The following is a 13,032-nucleotide window of genomic DNA, read 5'->3' as shown; positions in this document are numbered from 1 at the left end:
TTTGATATTGAGGTAAAATGATGCAGGCTATTTAAAAAAAAAATCATAGTATATGATAAATATGATATTTAGACACAATTTTCGAAATAAAATAAAATAAAATCATTGTAAGTGTTCCAACGACAAAATCAACCAGTGGAGCGTGTTTGCTAAATATTTAAAAGTACTATGACGAGGACAACTATAACTGTCCCACCGCAGTACCAAAAGAAAGCTGACAGGGGGTTAAGTCGGTAAGACTGCCAATAGCTAAATGGGAACTCGAGCTTTCAGAACAGAATACGGAGACAGATGGGTCCAAACGCAAAACACAAACAACCGGCTTGCTTCAGTTAAACTCTGGGCCAAAGGCAATACTTTTGACAGTGATCGTTAAACATGGCAAGACCCGTTCCAATATCTGATTCGCGCAGCACAGCTGGCAGCCGGTCCAATTAGGATAAGCAAAACTACATCCAAATGTAGATGTTTCATTCTATTAGCTGGCTGGCGGGTCGATTTCACAGTGCCGTCCCACTTAGGAGTTGGTCCTGATGCTGGATGTAAACCAAGTAAATTCCAGCAAAGTCGCTGGCGTTTGGGGCCATCACCCGTTAACATCTGTTTCTAGAGGCTGGCAGTGATGCCAACAAGTCTTAACACTGAAGCATGCCAAGTAATGGATATCTAGATGTAAAATTTAAGGATTATACAATCAAGCTGAATAGGTAGGTAAAATCTCAATAAAAAGGGTTTTTTTTTTTTTGGGGAACAATACTACTTATGTTTGTTCTTCGTAAAACGACAGAAAAATTGCTAAAACAGCTTTTGTTTGACAAACAAATATACCGAGCATTAATTATACAGTTCCTGTAAGAATGATTGAAAGAATTCTTTAAATTATACAAAATGCATCCCAATTTGAGGAATGTAAAACTGAAAAAAGAAAAAAAATATATATGTAAAAGAATTTGCAAATCATAGGTATCTTTGATTTTAAGGTACAAGAAGAAATCTAACTAATAGAATAAGAAAAGCAAACTTTCCAAAGTGGAGACGATAATAATTAGTCACCTAATTCTCTGCTGGTGCTATCGCCGCATGGTTGGTCGATGATTGTTCCTACTGCCATCACCTTCACTTGTATCCGAAGCGCCTTCACCCAATTGTTTATCACCTACTTTTCTTGCAAAATCACGATTCTCTTCACCATATGAGTTTGAAGGTTCTCTTCCGATTCGACGTTCCTGCAAAATGAAGCACAAATTAGTCAAATTGCGTGGAAATAAAGCCACTAATAGAGAATTTTCTTTCTTTTTGCTATTCCATGTTACATGATAAATCATGAAGAGAATTAGTGCATACATCACGAAATAACAAGTCATCTGCCTCAAGCATGTGTATTACATGCCCCATTTTGGGCCTCTTTGTTGCATCAGGATCCACACATCGCAGAGCAACCAACAGAACACGTTTAAGTGCTTTAGAAGCAGGCATCTTGGGCAGTTTAGGATCAACTACCTCCTCAGATTTTCGACTCCCAACCATGGTTTTTAACCAATCAACCAAATTCACCTGCAATTATTTGGTTATTTTCAACATTGGTCCAGAGACAAAAAGGAACATAATAAATGGGTATAATGAGAACAATGTATATATCAATGCTAACCTCTCCTTGTGGTCGACTATAATCAACAGGATTTCTCCCAGTAATTATCTCCATTATAAGTATACCAAAACTATAAACATCACTCTTCTCATTCAGCATCCCAGTGCATGCATACTCTGGTGCAACATAACTGCAAAAACCAACAAAAAATGATTTATAGTTGGTTCTTTAAAGAATCAAAGCTGCTTAATGCATTATATTGTACTGGAGTTGTATCTAACTGACAGAAGAATATATAACAGAATAAACAAAGGCGAGACTTGAACAATGAAATGAGCATACCCAAACGTTCCCATCACACGGGTTGTTACATAACTCCTCTCTGAACATAAAAGCTTAGCAAGCCCAAAATCAGAAACCCTAGCATTCCATTGGCGATCAAGTAGTATGTTACTGGATTTTACATCTCGATGGACAACCTTTGGTTCAAGACCCTCATGAAGGTAGGCCAATCTGTAAGAATTACAATAAATTAAAATTCAGAAAACAAACCCCTTCGGATGGTGATTGAATGCAGCAATTCAATCACATGGGAAGAATCAAATTTAGAACATAAAATTACGGTACCCTTTAGCTGTTCCCAGTATGATGTTCATCCTAATATCCCATGTTAGTGGGCTGACATCCCCAACATCCCCATGCAGCCACTGATCCAAATTGCCATTGTCAACATACTCATACACAAGCATCCTACAAAATAAAACCAAGAAACAAATTACATCTCTGAACATTCAACAAAAGCCACAACCTCAACCAAAAATCTGGGCGGGCCATAAATTAAATCAATTATCCGTACCTATATGCACCCTCAACACAGTATCCAAGCAATCTAACTAGATTCTTGTGTCGAACACGTCCAATTACTTCTACCTCAACTTTAAATTCCTTCTCAGCCTGACCCCTGATAATATATCCATCTAACGTCAGCAAACATAAATAGTGTGAATGTAGCTCAAATCAATTGAAGAGGTCCAACGGTACTCAAATAGTCTAAATATGCGACAGTTCTTCAGTCTACGTTATCAATTCAGGCGTTTACAATGAGCAAACATCTTTTCTTTTTATTTTTGTAAAAGTAGGCAACTTTGCAGCACAAATTCTGCAACTGACACGAGAAAATTAACAAACAACAAAAACAGGATTGAGCATAGACCGGAACGATCACAGAAAAAGAATTTGACAACCAAATATAACATAAAATTATATGTTCCTTTTTCTTCATGCAAATAAACATGGATCAGAAGCAGAAACCAATTTTGGAAAAATAATAATAGTACCTGTTATTTAATAAATTTTTGACAGCAACTTTAGTACCATCACTCAAAATCCCACGATAGACAATCCCATAACCACCTTCACCAATAACATTCTCTTCACACAGCCCACTGGTAGCAGCTTCAAGTTCTCTCAACGTATACCAACGGCCCCACCCAAGATGCGAAACTTCGGGCCCCACGCTCCCGCTCCCAAAGGACGCCGTCTCACACGCACTCCCCGTTCCCCTACTCTCCCCACTCGACGCCCTGTCAGAAAACACCACGCGGTGCTCGATCTTCCCGATGTCGACTTGAATCTCCGGAACAGGTGCCGGATGGTGCACGATTTCTTGAATTTCCTTGGAGATTGGCGGCGTGTTAAGGATTTGTTTGGATTGTTGTTGTTGTTGAAGATGATTGTGTTTTTTCCGGCGAGAGGTTAAGCAGAGAGACAGCAGAAAGAGAGCGAGAACGATTAGTGAACCGAGTAAGATTCCGATTACGACCCAAAGCCGAAGCCCGAAAATTGATGTCCGCTTTGACAGTTCTGTGTTCACAAATGCGGCGTCGTACATAGACATATTTGTTCCCGTTTATTTAAATGAAGAAACTGAAAATGAATTAGAGGCTTTCAGGCATGGCTTCGAGTGAAAGACTTGTGTGTTCGTATTGAATTATGGGGAGGAGAGAGAGAGAGAGAGAGAGTTATGGTGATGGTGGTGAGGCAAGAGCCAAGAGGATGAGAGTTTCGTTCGTTCCGGTTGTTGTCGAGCATAAATGAGCTGTCTGCTTCTGTCTAGCTGGAGTTCTGTAAAATGTTAAAACTTAAAAAAGTGCCGTTGGATACGCTAATGGGACGCCTATGTTCTGTCCGTGACTGTGACTCTGTGAGTGAGTATGTGCTTCGATTTCTATTTCGTAATGGAGTTTTTGGGCCCACGCCCGCATTTCCCCATTTGACGGTAACGGCAGAACTTTCTTTAAAAAAAAATAATTGATCGTATATTTATATACTAAAATAGAGGTGAAATGAAAATGAAATATATAAGATCTATATATTTTTAGAATTAAGGAAAATAACTTAATTCCATCAGAGAGGTAGGGAATCAAGCTCTTTGAAATTCTCATTTTACTTTATTTAAATTTATAATTATACTTTTGTCCTCAAATAAAATATTATTATATTATATTATATTATTATTGCTATTGTTATTATTTTTTAATTGTTGTTGTTAATAATAATTAATGATAATATTAATAATTAATAATATTAGTAATAATAGTTTTAGTAATAATAATAATTATTATTATTTTTAACAATAATAATTTTCAATAATAATAATATAATCAAAATTATTATAATAAATAATAACAATAATCAACAACGTCATTTTAATAATTTACGATAATTCATTTTAATTTTAAAATAAAATAAATATATTAATGATAATAAAATTCCTTTCGATTTTGATTCATACGGTTAAAATAAATAATTTATTTTAATTTCTATTCCCTATTTCGATTTGAATCCATTTCAATTTCAGTATATTTTGATTTAAGTTTAATAAGAACACTATTAATTCCTCTTTTATCTCGTTGTCTGGATAATCAGCGGCGTTGCCACTCACCATACGCCGTTAGGGTGACAATTGGAATTCCACAGATCACAGAAGCCAGAGGTTCTGCCAGGTGGTAATAGTGACGCTGAAATCATACTGGATATGTCATGTGTGGGGAGTGGGATCCACGGGGGAGACTTGGGAAAGAGCTGCTTAACTTAACAAGCAAGGTGGTTTGGCCTTTGCTTAATTATTATTATATTTTTTTATTCAATCAATTGGATCTTGCGAATGTTGATGAGATTATTGACTATTGCCACTGTATTTGCAAATTGCGAATGCGAGTGGTACTTGAGAATCGTAAATGATAATATATTCTATTGAATCAAGACAAGATAACAAAAGGTAGTTTGATTGGAATGCCCCGCAAACAGCATTATGGAAGGAAGTATACAGAATTTGATAAATGCCTTGTCCCCACGACAGTTGTGCTTTCTTGAAGCTTTTCTTGGTAACTTGAGATTCTTCTTCTCCTTCCTCGTCATTCTCTCTTTTTCATTGGACTTAAAACCAATGCCATGCCATACATGTCTTCATGTGTTGAAACGTAAAGAAGAAAACTCGATTGTTTTAATGACAATTCCGATTCTTATCGTTCTGAAGAAGGAATTCATATTGTCAGTGAAGTCAAAAATTCGATGGACCCGCTCAATTTCCTCAGATGACATCCTATTCGTTTAATAATAATAAGTCTCGCCTGAAATTGATTTTTTTTTTAATTTTAAATTTTAAAAAAAAATGTTATCCAGGTCGGATATCTCCCTCGCTGAAAGAAACACGATCACGATTGATGACAGATTTTAAATCCCACCACCATGATGGGCTCATGCATTCACAAAGTTCATAATTCCTTCCCTTTTAACTTCCTCTTTTAGCTGAATTAAACAGATCCCTTAAGTGAGACTTGAGATACAAGTGCTTTTTTTGTACCTGATTGTAAAGGAAATGTATACTCCAAACGAACTCAACAGAAACTAATATTACAGCTGCCGCTCTGTCATGATTTTAGTTAGCTTTGTGTACTGTAATAAAATGAACTAAAAACTAGGATGGCCATCCCTGTTTGCCTAAATCATTTTTCTTTCTTATCAGGTTCATCAATTGCCGCCAGTCGCTCGACAAGTGGTGGATGAGAATAGTGATAAGCTGAGTACCAAGGATCCGTATTCATAGCCGACAAATTTTCTTCCTGAAAAACCAACAAAGTTCCCATCAGTAAACCCAGAATTTCCCATCTTCTGTAACATTTTATTGTAGTTCTAATAACTAAAGAGAACTGTTGACCATATACACAAAAAAAGGTTGTGATATAACAAGGCCTTACAACACCAGTGTGTGTCGGCTAAAACCATATAGTGTATTATCAAACTGACTTATCGATAACAAAAATTGGAATTTTATTGTCCCATGTTCGCCTTATGCCCAATGAAACAAATCAGTGAGATGTTATCAGTCTACATAAATGGGCTCCAACCACAAGGCAGGGAGGGAAAAAAATCAAACAAAACTCTGTTTCACAAGAAAATCAACAGAACTCCTAAACATCAGGCAGTTAGAATGTGCTCCTCTGTTTCAGGGCACAGTAAAAGGAAAAAAAAAATCAATTTCTAATCATGGTAGGAAGAAGATATTGATTGATCACCTGTAGTTTCACAAGACCAGCACGAAGAGCAGAGGCATAACCAAGCTTCTTAGCAAAAGCATCAGCCTACATAGAAAAAATATATCTAGTAAAATAAAGATGCCCCATCAAAATTTAAAAAAAAATGATCAAGAAGTAGGAGAGAGAGCAAGAGAGAAGGGGTAAAGCCAACAAACTAAACTGCATTTCAAAAAGTTACCTGAAATTCAAAAGATCGGCTCACAAGATTAAGACCAAAGCTTACTAAGTGTTGGATTGGTATTACAGTATGCTGCAAGCAAGGTTAGAAAAATTGTTAGAAAGCTCTTCTGGGGAAAACATTATTATTTTCTTAACTGCAGAAACCTATATAGACACGTTGAGAGAGCCATAATAATATGGACGTAACCCAAAACAAGGAAGTTATACCAGCAATGCAAGTGCTACTTGCAGTGCTAACTCTAATAATTGTTTTGTTTTCCAATTTTTTTTCATTTTCTCTCTCTCTCTCTCTAAAGAACAAAGTTCAACCTCCTAATATTTTAAGGACATACGCATCAACTGAAATCATAATTTTTAACAAAATACCACGTACTTGCTACAAAAATAAACCATTTTATGCAATAATGCAGAGCATTTTAATAAATTAAGCATGCCCACATCAAACTTGAGCACAATTTAACAACATACTGCCTCTGAATGCACATATCAAATGAGAAGCATAAAGATACTTAAGATCTAAACCCTGAATAAACTGATGTGTAGAATTCGTAGACAACAATACCTGAAAGATGATTAGACCAATGAGAACTGGCTGTGTGTCGAACCCAAAGCTTCGGAAGAGATCTGTTGAGTTCCTCACGAGGGTATATCCTCCAAATTGTAAGAGTGTAAGAACCTGCCAAAGTGAGAATAAAGAACCTTATCAAAGTCAATTTTATGACGTAGTTATTCTCTCCCTGATAAGTAAAACATAATCAGTTATAATGAGGACAGTAATTATTGAATCAGGAAAAGAATATATGCACATAACACAGTAAGCTGCAGAACTAAGAGATGAGCAACAAAAAGAATAAAGGCCTCCATAAGAACGATAAATGCTTCACAGTTCATAAGCCCTGATGATTTGTTCTGAATTTAGAGCTCTGAAGATGAGTTAACACCTTCAACCTAAAGAAAAGGGAAAAAGATACCAACTTTTGTGCCAAAATTTATGACATGAGTAAAAACTATACCCCTATCCTGAAATGTGAGTTCATTTTAAACAGTTAATAATCTCTAAAATACTAATTGAAGGCAAACAGTACAATAGAACTTTTGTCCAAGCCAAATGAGTATAGATCTCAAATCCAGCCTTGATAGAAAACTCTAGCATACCTGAACAGCAATGAATGAGTACATTGTATGGTTAAGTTTCCAGTGCCCAAGCTCATGAGCTATAACAGCTACAATTTCCTCGTCATTTTTGCACTACAGAAGAGAACATAATCATTTAAGATCTTTCTCATATTACAAAGAGAAGTGTGTATGGTTTAACTAATGTACAATGGGATGGAACACTGCAATAATGGAGCACAAACTTGCCTACATTACTGTAAAGAGAAGCACGTGGATTGACAATTGATTGACAAAGGCAGGCAGTTTACTATTTACTCCTACTATGCTAAAAACAAAAACCTTTTTGCTGTATTTTCAATTGTTAGACGAAAGAGTAGTCAGTGACCTCATCAAACTGTGAATGATAAGATTAGAAATGGAAATCATTCAATATATTTTATTCAAAAAGATAAAACATGACTCTTGAAGCAATACAAGATTGATTTTGAATCTTAGATCAGATAAAATGGAAAGAAATTACGGTTAATTTAACCCTTGAACTCAGAGATGATGCAGCCAGAAACTGTTCCAACAAATAAATCAACAGTGACCATATCCCCAAACTGTCCAAATTTGAATTAGATATATGAAATGGTACAGAAAGTAAAACGCTCCACCAACATCTCAAATTATAGCAGTTAGTTCAATAAACCAGTGAACTGCAGATGGTTAATATAATTCAAATCAAAACAAACAAAAACACAGCAATTATGTCTATGCTCTGTCAATGAACTAAAAAATATGAAAGATGAAGAAACCATTTCACATCTTTACCTGTTGTATCAAAGTGTCATAAAGGACAATTCGCTTATTCTTAAAGAATCCATACATATAGGCCTGCATAACAGATAAATCCGTGAACACCAAAAATCAAATTTAGATGAGTATGCAGGGAATGTGAAAATCGGCATGACAATCTTAAATTCCATCTCTCTAAAATTGAAAAAGACAGCGACAAACAATACATGTGCAGTCTTTAATTACGTCCAACTTGGAGTGCATGAATATTTACCAACTAAACAAAAGTGCCAGCATTTTGCAATACAATACTGCTAAAATCTTATAAATTGTAGGATAATCTCCAATCCTTTTCACATTGCCAATCAATAATTATGATTGTTTGTGCAAGTATCCATCAACATTAGGGAGATTAGATTAAATGCAATTCTTTTCAGACTCCAAAAAGGTAATGGAAGTAATTACATTGGATCAGAAAAAACGAAATAACACCAGGAAAACCCAGTAACTGAACAAGAATCTAATCCTTACATTGCTGTGGCTTGACCTTGTGGATCCATCAACTACGAACAACTTCTTTAAAGGAAACTTGAGGGAGGAAGCAAGTTTCTCAATTTTCTCCCTTAGCTCTCCTTCTGGAAGCTATTTCACATCATAACCAAAGAAAAAAAGATCAATAATTCAAACATATTATACAAATAAATAAACCACGGAAAGAATCATAAATACTTACAGGAGTAAACTTATTGAACAGAGGGGCAATTAAAACGGGGTATAGTGTCATCATCACAAGAGAAAGAACAAACATAAATGCCCAAAGATAGATGGCCAGATAAGGACCTCCTTTCTGCAATCACGGAAGGAACATTTAGAATGGTTAGGAAAAAATACACAGCAATAAAAGAAGCCCATAGCATATAACTATTTAAGTGTTCCAAGAATACATTTATGGAAAACAGAAACTAACATAATAAAAAATTCTCAAATCAGTAATGAAGACCAAATTTCCTAAACTGATAGCCATAAATTGCTAGTTATATTAACGAAGGAAGAAGTCCATACCTGTACTATTATGATGATTGCGGAAACAATAGGTGGACCTAATACAATAGCAAGGATCATTCCTTTGATCATATCCCTAAAAAATAACCATATTGTTTGCTGCAAAACAAGGAAAAAAAGAGTTAAAATATAATGAAGCAACAAGACATGAGATATGAAACAAAAGAAACATCAAACAGTGAGAAATTTTACATTACCACTAGTGACATCCGCAATAAGACAAATATACCAAAGTGAACAATTTTTTAACCAGGAAATAATGAGACACAAAAGTGAAAAGAAGATTCAAGTTAAAATACGAACCTTATTAAAACCGTGGCGAGCCTCAATCACAAAAGTTGAATATAGAGAAAAAGGCAAATCAGTGAGCTGCACAACATTTCCAAACAAACCACCAATACCAGTTCAGTGGAGTGAAAATGAAATTAGTTTAGGGGAAAGCATAAAAGCAAATGACTCCGTATTCTACTGCTAGAACAAACCAGAAAGCATTCTTTGCAATAATTTAAAGAACATTGAAACAACTGAATACAGAGCAACATTTACAGCAATTGCCTTGTATCAGCGGAAATGACATATGGTATTTTGATTTCTAAAAATATCGTATGGTTAGGGCATTCAGTCACAAATTTGTGCACCCCAATATAATTTAAGATGGTCCCACATTTATAGATTTATAATATAGAGAAAAATCGAGGAAACTTTCTCCATTGAACTGTTAGATGACATAACTGCACCTAATCAAAATAAGAAAGGTCAAACTACTTTGAAACTATTCAAAAAGTATTATCATATCTGAAGACACACTACAGACTGTGAACAAGGATTTTCATTGTCAAAAACAAAACGACATTTATCTTATGAGTTACAAAGATGCCATGTACACACCTGTGACCATAACATAACACCAGCCAAGAACGATAGGGTGTGTAATATTTCATTCTCCGCATCAAGCCCAACTAAAACTAGAAAGTTTCCTGATTTCTGTGATCACAAGAAGAGTGAGATTGCGGTAATCAAAAACAGCTAACAGTAAACCAGTGACTTACCTTCCAAAACCAAGGCAATATTCGGAATAACAAAATTGCTGAGTCCATCAGTATGGTAACAAATTCATGAACGAAATGAAAGTGGCTGGAAGTTTGCGTAGGTGCATCAGCGTAAATCATTGATTAGAAAAAAAAAATTGAAATAAGAACACATGCTTTAATAGGCAGGGCAAGTTAAATTAATCAAATGACAGAGACAAACCTTTTATCAAGACTATAGCCTCGAGACTTCTCAAATTTCTCTTGACTGATCACCCCTTCCAAAGTTTTTGGAAGTTTTGGCAGTTTGAGGGCAGCATGTTGCCGCAAATCCAGATAAGTTTCAAAAAAGTACATTAATATCATAAAACCTGTAGAAGAAATACAAGAATCATGGAAACAGTAACATATTTGGCTCCATGAAAAATAAATAAACAACTATGTATCAATCAAAAAAGAAGAGAAGATCCAAAAGAAAACTTCTCTCAAACCCTTAAAATCATAAGCCAAGAAATGTCTTCCCCACATTTTACTCTCAAGGAGATGGAAGCTTTCTCATTCTTAAAAAAAAAAAAAATCAATCATTACAGTACAGCACACAAGAACCCTAAGTTTAACCATTATTCATTCTTTTACCTCCATTTGGTTGCAGCAAAAAGAACCAAATGATCAAGAAATGAAATCTTGAATCCCAATTCTATTTCTGTGTCATTTTGGGTTACAAATAAATAAATTCTCCTATTCCTCATTAGAAATAGAAGGAATATTCTTTAATCACCCACTTTTAAACAAAAGAAACAACAGAATCATAATGTAAAAACCCTAAAATTTACTTATATACCACGATTACTTGATAAATGAAAAAGAAAAAGAAAAAAAAACCGGCGAATAAACTCAATGAAATAGAAAATATAACATCAAAGCCTTGTAGAATATATCAATCGCAAAGAATCTAAAGGGAGAAAGAAAAAGAAAGCGAAGAACAAATTGACTGCAACTTCAATACGCTTAAGGTTACTAAAGAAAGAGAAGAATACAAGAAGAAAAATAAAGAACGATAAAATGAATTGATATGTCTCGTACCGACGACAGCTTCCATGTACGGAAACACCATGGCTGCGTTTGAATTCGTGGAGTCTGCGGAGATATTGCTAGAGCGAGAATGATGATTGAAGTGTGTCCTAGTGATATTTATAGGTAATGATGACTGCAATTTATAGCAAAAACGTGAAAATAATTTGGTAAAAATGTCCAAGACCCGACTCCGTTTTCATGTTTTGACCGGTCCAAATAACTTCTCTTTGGTTGTGTGTTTAAACTTTCAGACGACATCGTTTCTTGTCTCCTATCCGACTCCTTTTTCTTTCTTCCTTTTTTTTTTTAATTATTTCGTGTGTTTTTCTTATCTCATCCAGGAATGGTAAAATCCGGATCTAGGTCCGGATTTAGCATTTTCAATTCCGGACCCGAATGGTAATTTAAAGGGTTATTATCATTTCACTATTTAAAAAATTAAAAAATATTAAATGACTACAAGAAGTTAGAGATAGCAAAAATCCCCACAGAGACGGGTATTCTCAGAAATTTTCCGATTCGGGAAGGATATAAAGATAATTTCATACCCAATTTCTTATTCGGAGAAGAGATAGGAAAATTTATTTACCTAATTTCTAATTCGAGGAGGGAACGGGGATGAGGTGGAATCCCCATCCCCTATCTATTTTTTCATTTTAATTTTTTAAAATTACTAGTAAATAAATAATAAAATTTAAATTATAAAATTATAAATATTGGTAAAAATAACAAATATCAAAATATTTATATTATTAAACTTTTAAGCCTAATTAACTAATTAAAATCCTAAATTTTTATTTAGGACATTTAAAAGACCAGGTAGATTCTATTAGACCAAAAATTTTGTTTTAATTTTAATATTCATTAAATATTTTAAATTTAAATCTATTTTTTGTTTATTTTTAGATGTTATTATAATTGCCCACAACGAATCACAATTTTAATATTTAATCTAATCTAATATTTGCTCTTGATTTACTCCGACTTAACTATGGTGCTGTAAAGGGAATAGTCCACATTTATAAAGTGTCCACGCCACCATTGAAAATGTTAATTTTGAATCTAAATTTGATTTTATTTGTAACAATTTTGTATTAAACTATTAATTTGTTCATGATAGTTTGTAAAAGAAGTTTGTATCCCTTACATGTTGCGTTACTTACTAATTTAATGTATGTGACTTTTGTAATGGATATTAATGTAAGATATATTTCGAACTTTACTTTTATTTGAATTTTTTATTTTAATATGATTAACTCAAAATCGAAAACAAAAAAATGTATTAATTATTCGGAGATCGGAGACCCTCGAGGATCCCCTGTTATTATTCGGGGAGGGGATGTAGATTCTCTCTAGTAATTCTAACGGGGAGGGGATAGGGACATACGCAAAATATTGGGGATGGGTACGAGGAGATTGGTCCCCTCCCCTCCCCTCCTCATTGCCATCCCTACAAGAAGTATTGTCCCCTATCATTTTTCTATTATATCTTTACAAAAATATCATTTTACTATTTTTCCGTTACAACCGTTAGTTGACTAATAAAATACAAATTTATAATCCATTTATAAAATACAAAATACCAACATAATTCTTTTTGTTGGAATTA

At 34.4% G+C, this 13,032-nt stretch overlaps 2 protein-coding genes across 4 annotated transcripts; both read right to left on the bottom strand.

The window, feature by feature from the left end:
• Positions 1-62: 62 nt before the first annotated feature.
• On the bottom strand, positions 63-3,701 carry LOC127901267 (probable serine/threonine-protein kinase At1g01540). Of its 3 annotated transcripts, none has more exons than XM_052438250.1 (8): positions 2,926-3,701; positions 2,445-2,549; positions 2,216-2,338; positions 1,931-2,101; positions 1,649-1,778; positions 1,345-1,554; positions 1,054-1,226; positions 63-666 (listed from the first exon to the last, which is right to left on the bottom strand). In XM_052438250.1, the coding sequence occupies exons 1-7, from the start codon at positions 3,483-3,485 to the stop codon at positions 1,071-1,073; spliced, it is 1,455 nt and encodes a 484-aa protein (XP_052294210.1). In that variant the 5' UTR covers positions 3,486-3,701; the 3' UTR covers positions 63-666; positions 1,054-1,070. The 3 variants fall into 3 exon arrangements, with proteins under 3 accessions (XP_052294210.1, XP_052294211.1, XP_052294209.1); XM_052438251.1 differs by having other exon boundaries at positions 63-641; XM_052438249.1 differs by lacking the exon at positions 63-666 and having other exon boundaries at positions 826-1,226; positions 2,926-3,700.
• A 1,673-nt stretch (positions 3,702-5,374) lies between these two features.
• On the bottom strand, positions 5,375-11,595 carry LOC102618585 (CAAX prenyl protease 1 homolog). Its single transcript, XM_006491111.3, has 14 exons — positions 11,433-11,595; positions 10,573-10,720; positions 10,371-10,455; positions 10,210-10,305; positions 9,625-9,690; positions 9,322-9,420; positions 8,993-9,106; positions 8,791-8,901; positions 8,296-8,358; positions 7,522-7,614; positions 6,929-7,042; positions 6,365-6,436; positions 6,166-6,231; positions 5,375-5,712 (listed from the first exon to the last, which is right to left on the bottom strand). The coding sequence occupies exons 1-14, from the start codon at positions 11,461-11,463 to the stop codon at positions 5,596-5,598; spliced, it is 1,275 nt and encodes a 424-aa protein (XP_006491174.1). The 5' UTR covers positions 11,464-11,595; the 3' UTR covers positions 5,375-5,595.
• Between the last annotated feature and the right edge of the window lie 1,437 nt (positions 11,596-13,032).

Source organism: Citrus sinensis, chromosome 3, assembly GCF_022201045.2.
Source record: "Citrus sinensis cultivar Valencia sweet orange chromosome 3, DVS_A1.0, whole genome shotgun sequence".
NCBI classification, from domain to species: Eukaryota; Viridiplantae; Streptophyta; class Magnoliopsida; order Sapindales; family Rutaceae; genus Citrus; species Citrus sinensis.
Note: the sequence above shows the minus strand (reverse complement) of the source record. Positions and strands in the feature narration are given on the sequence as shown.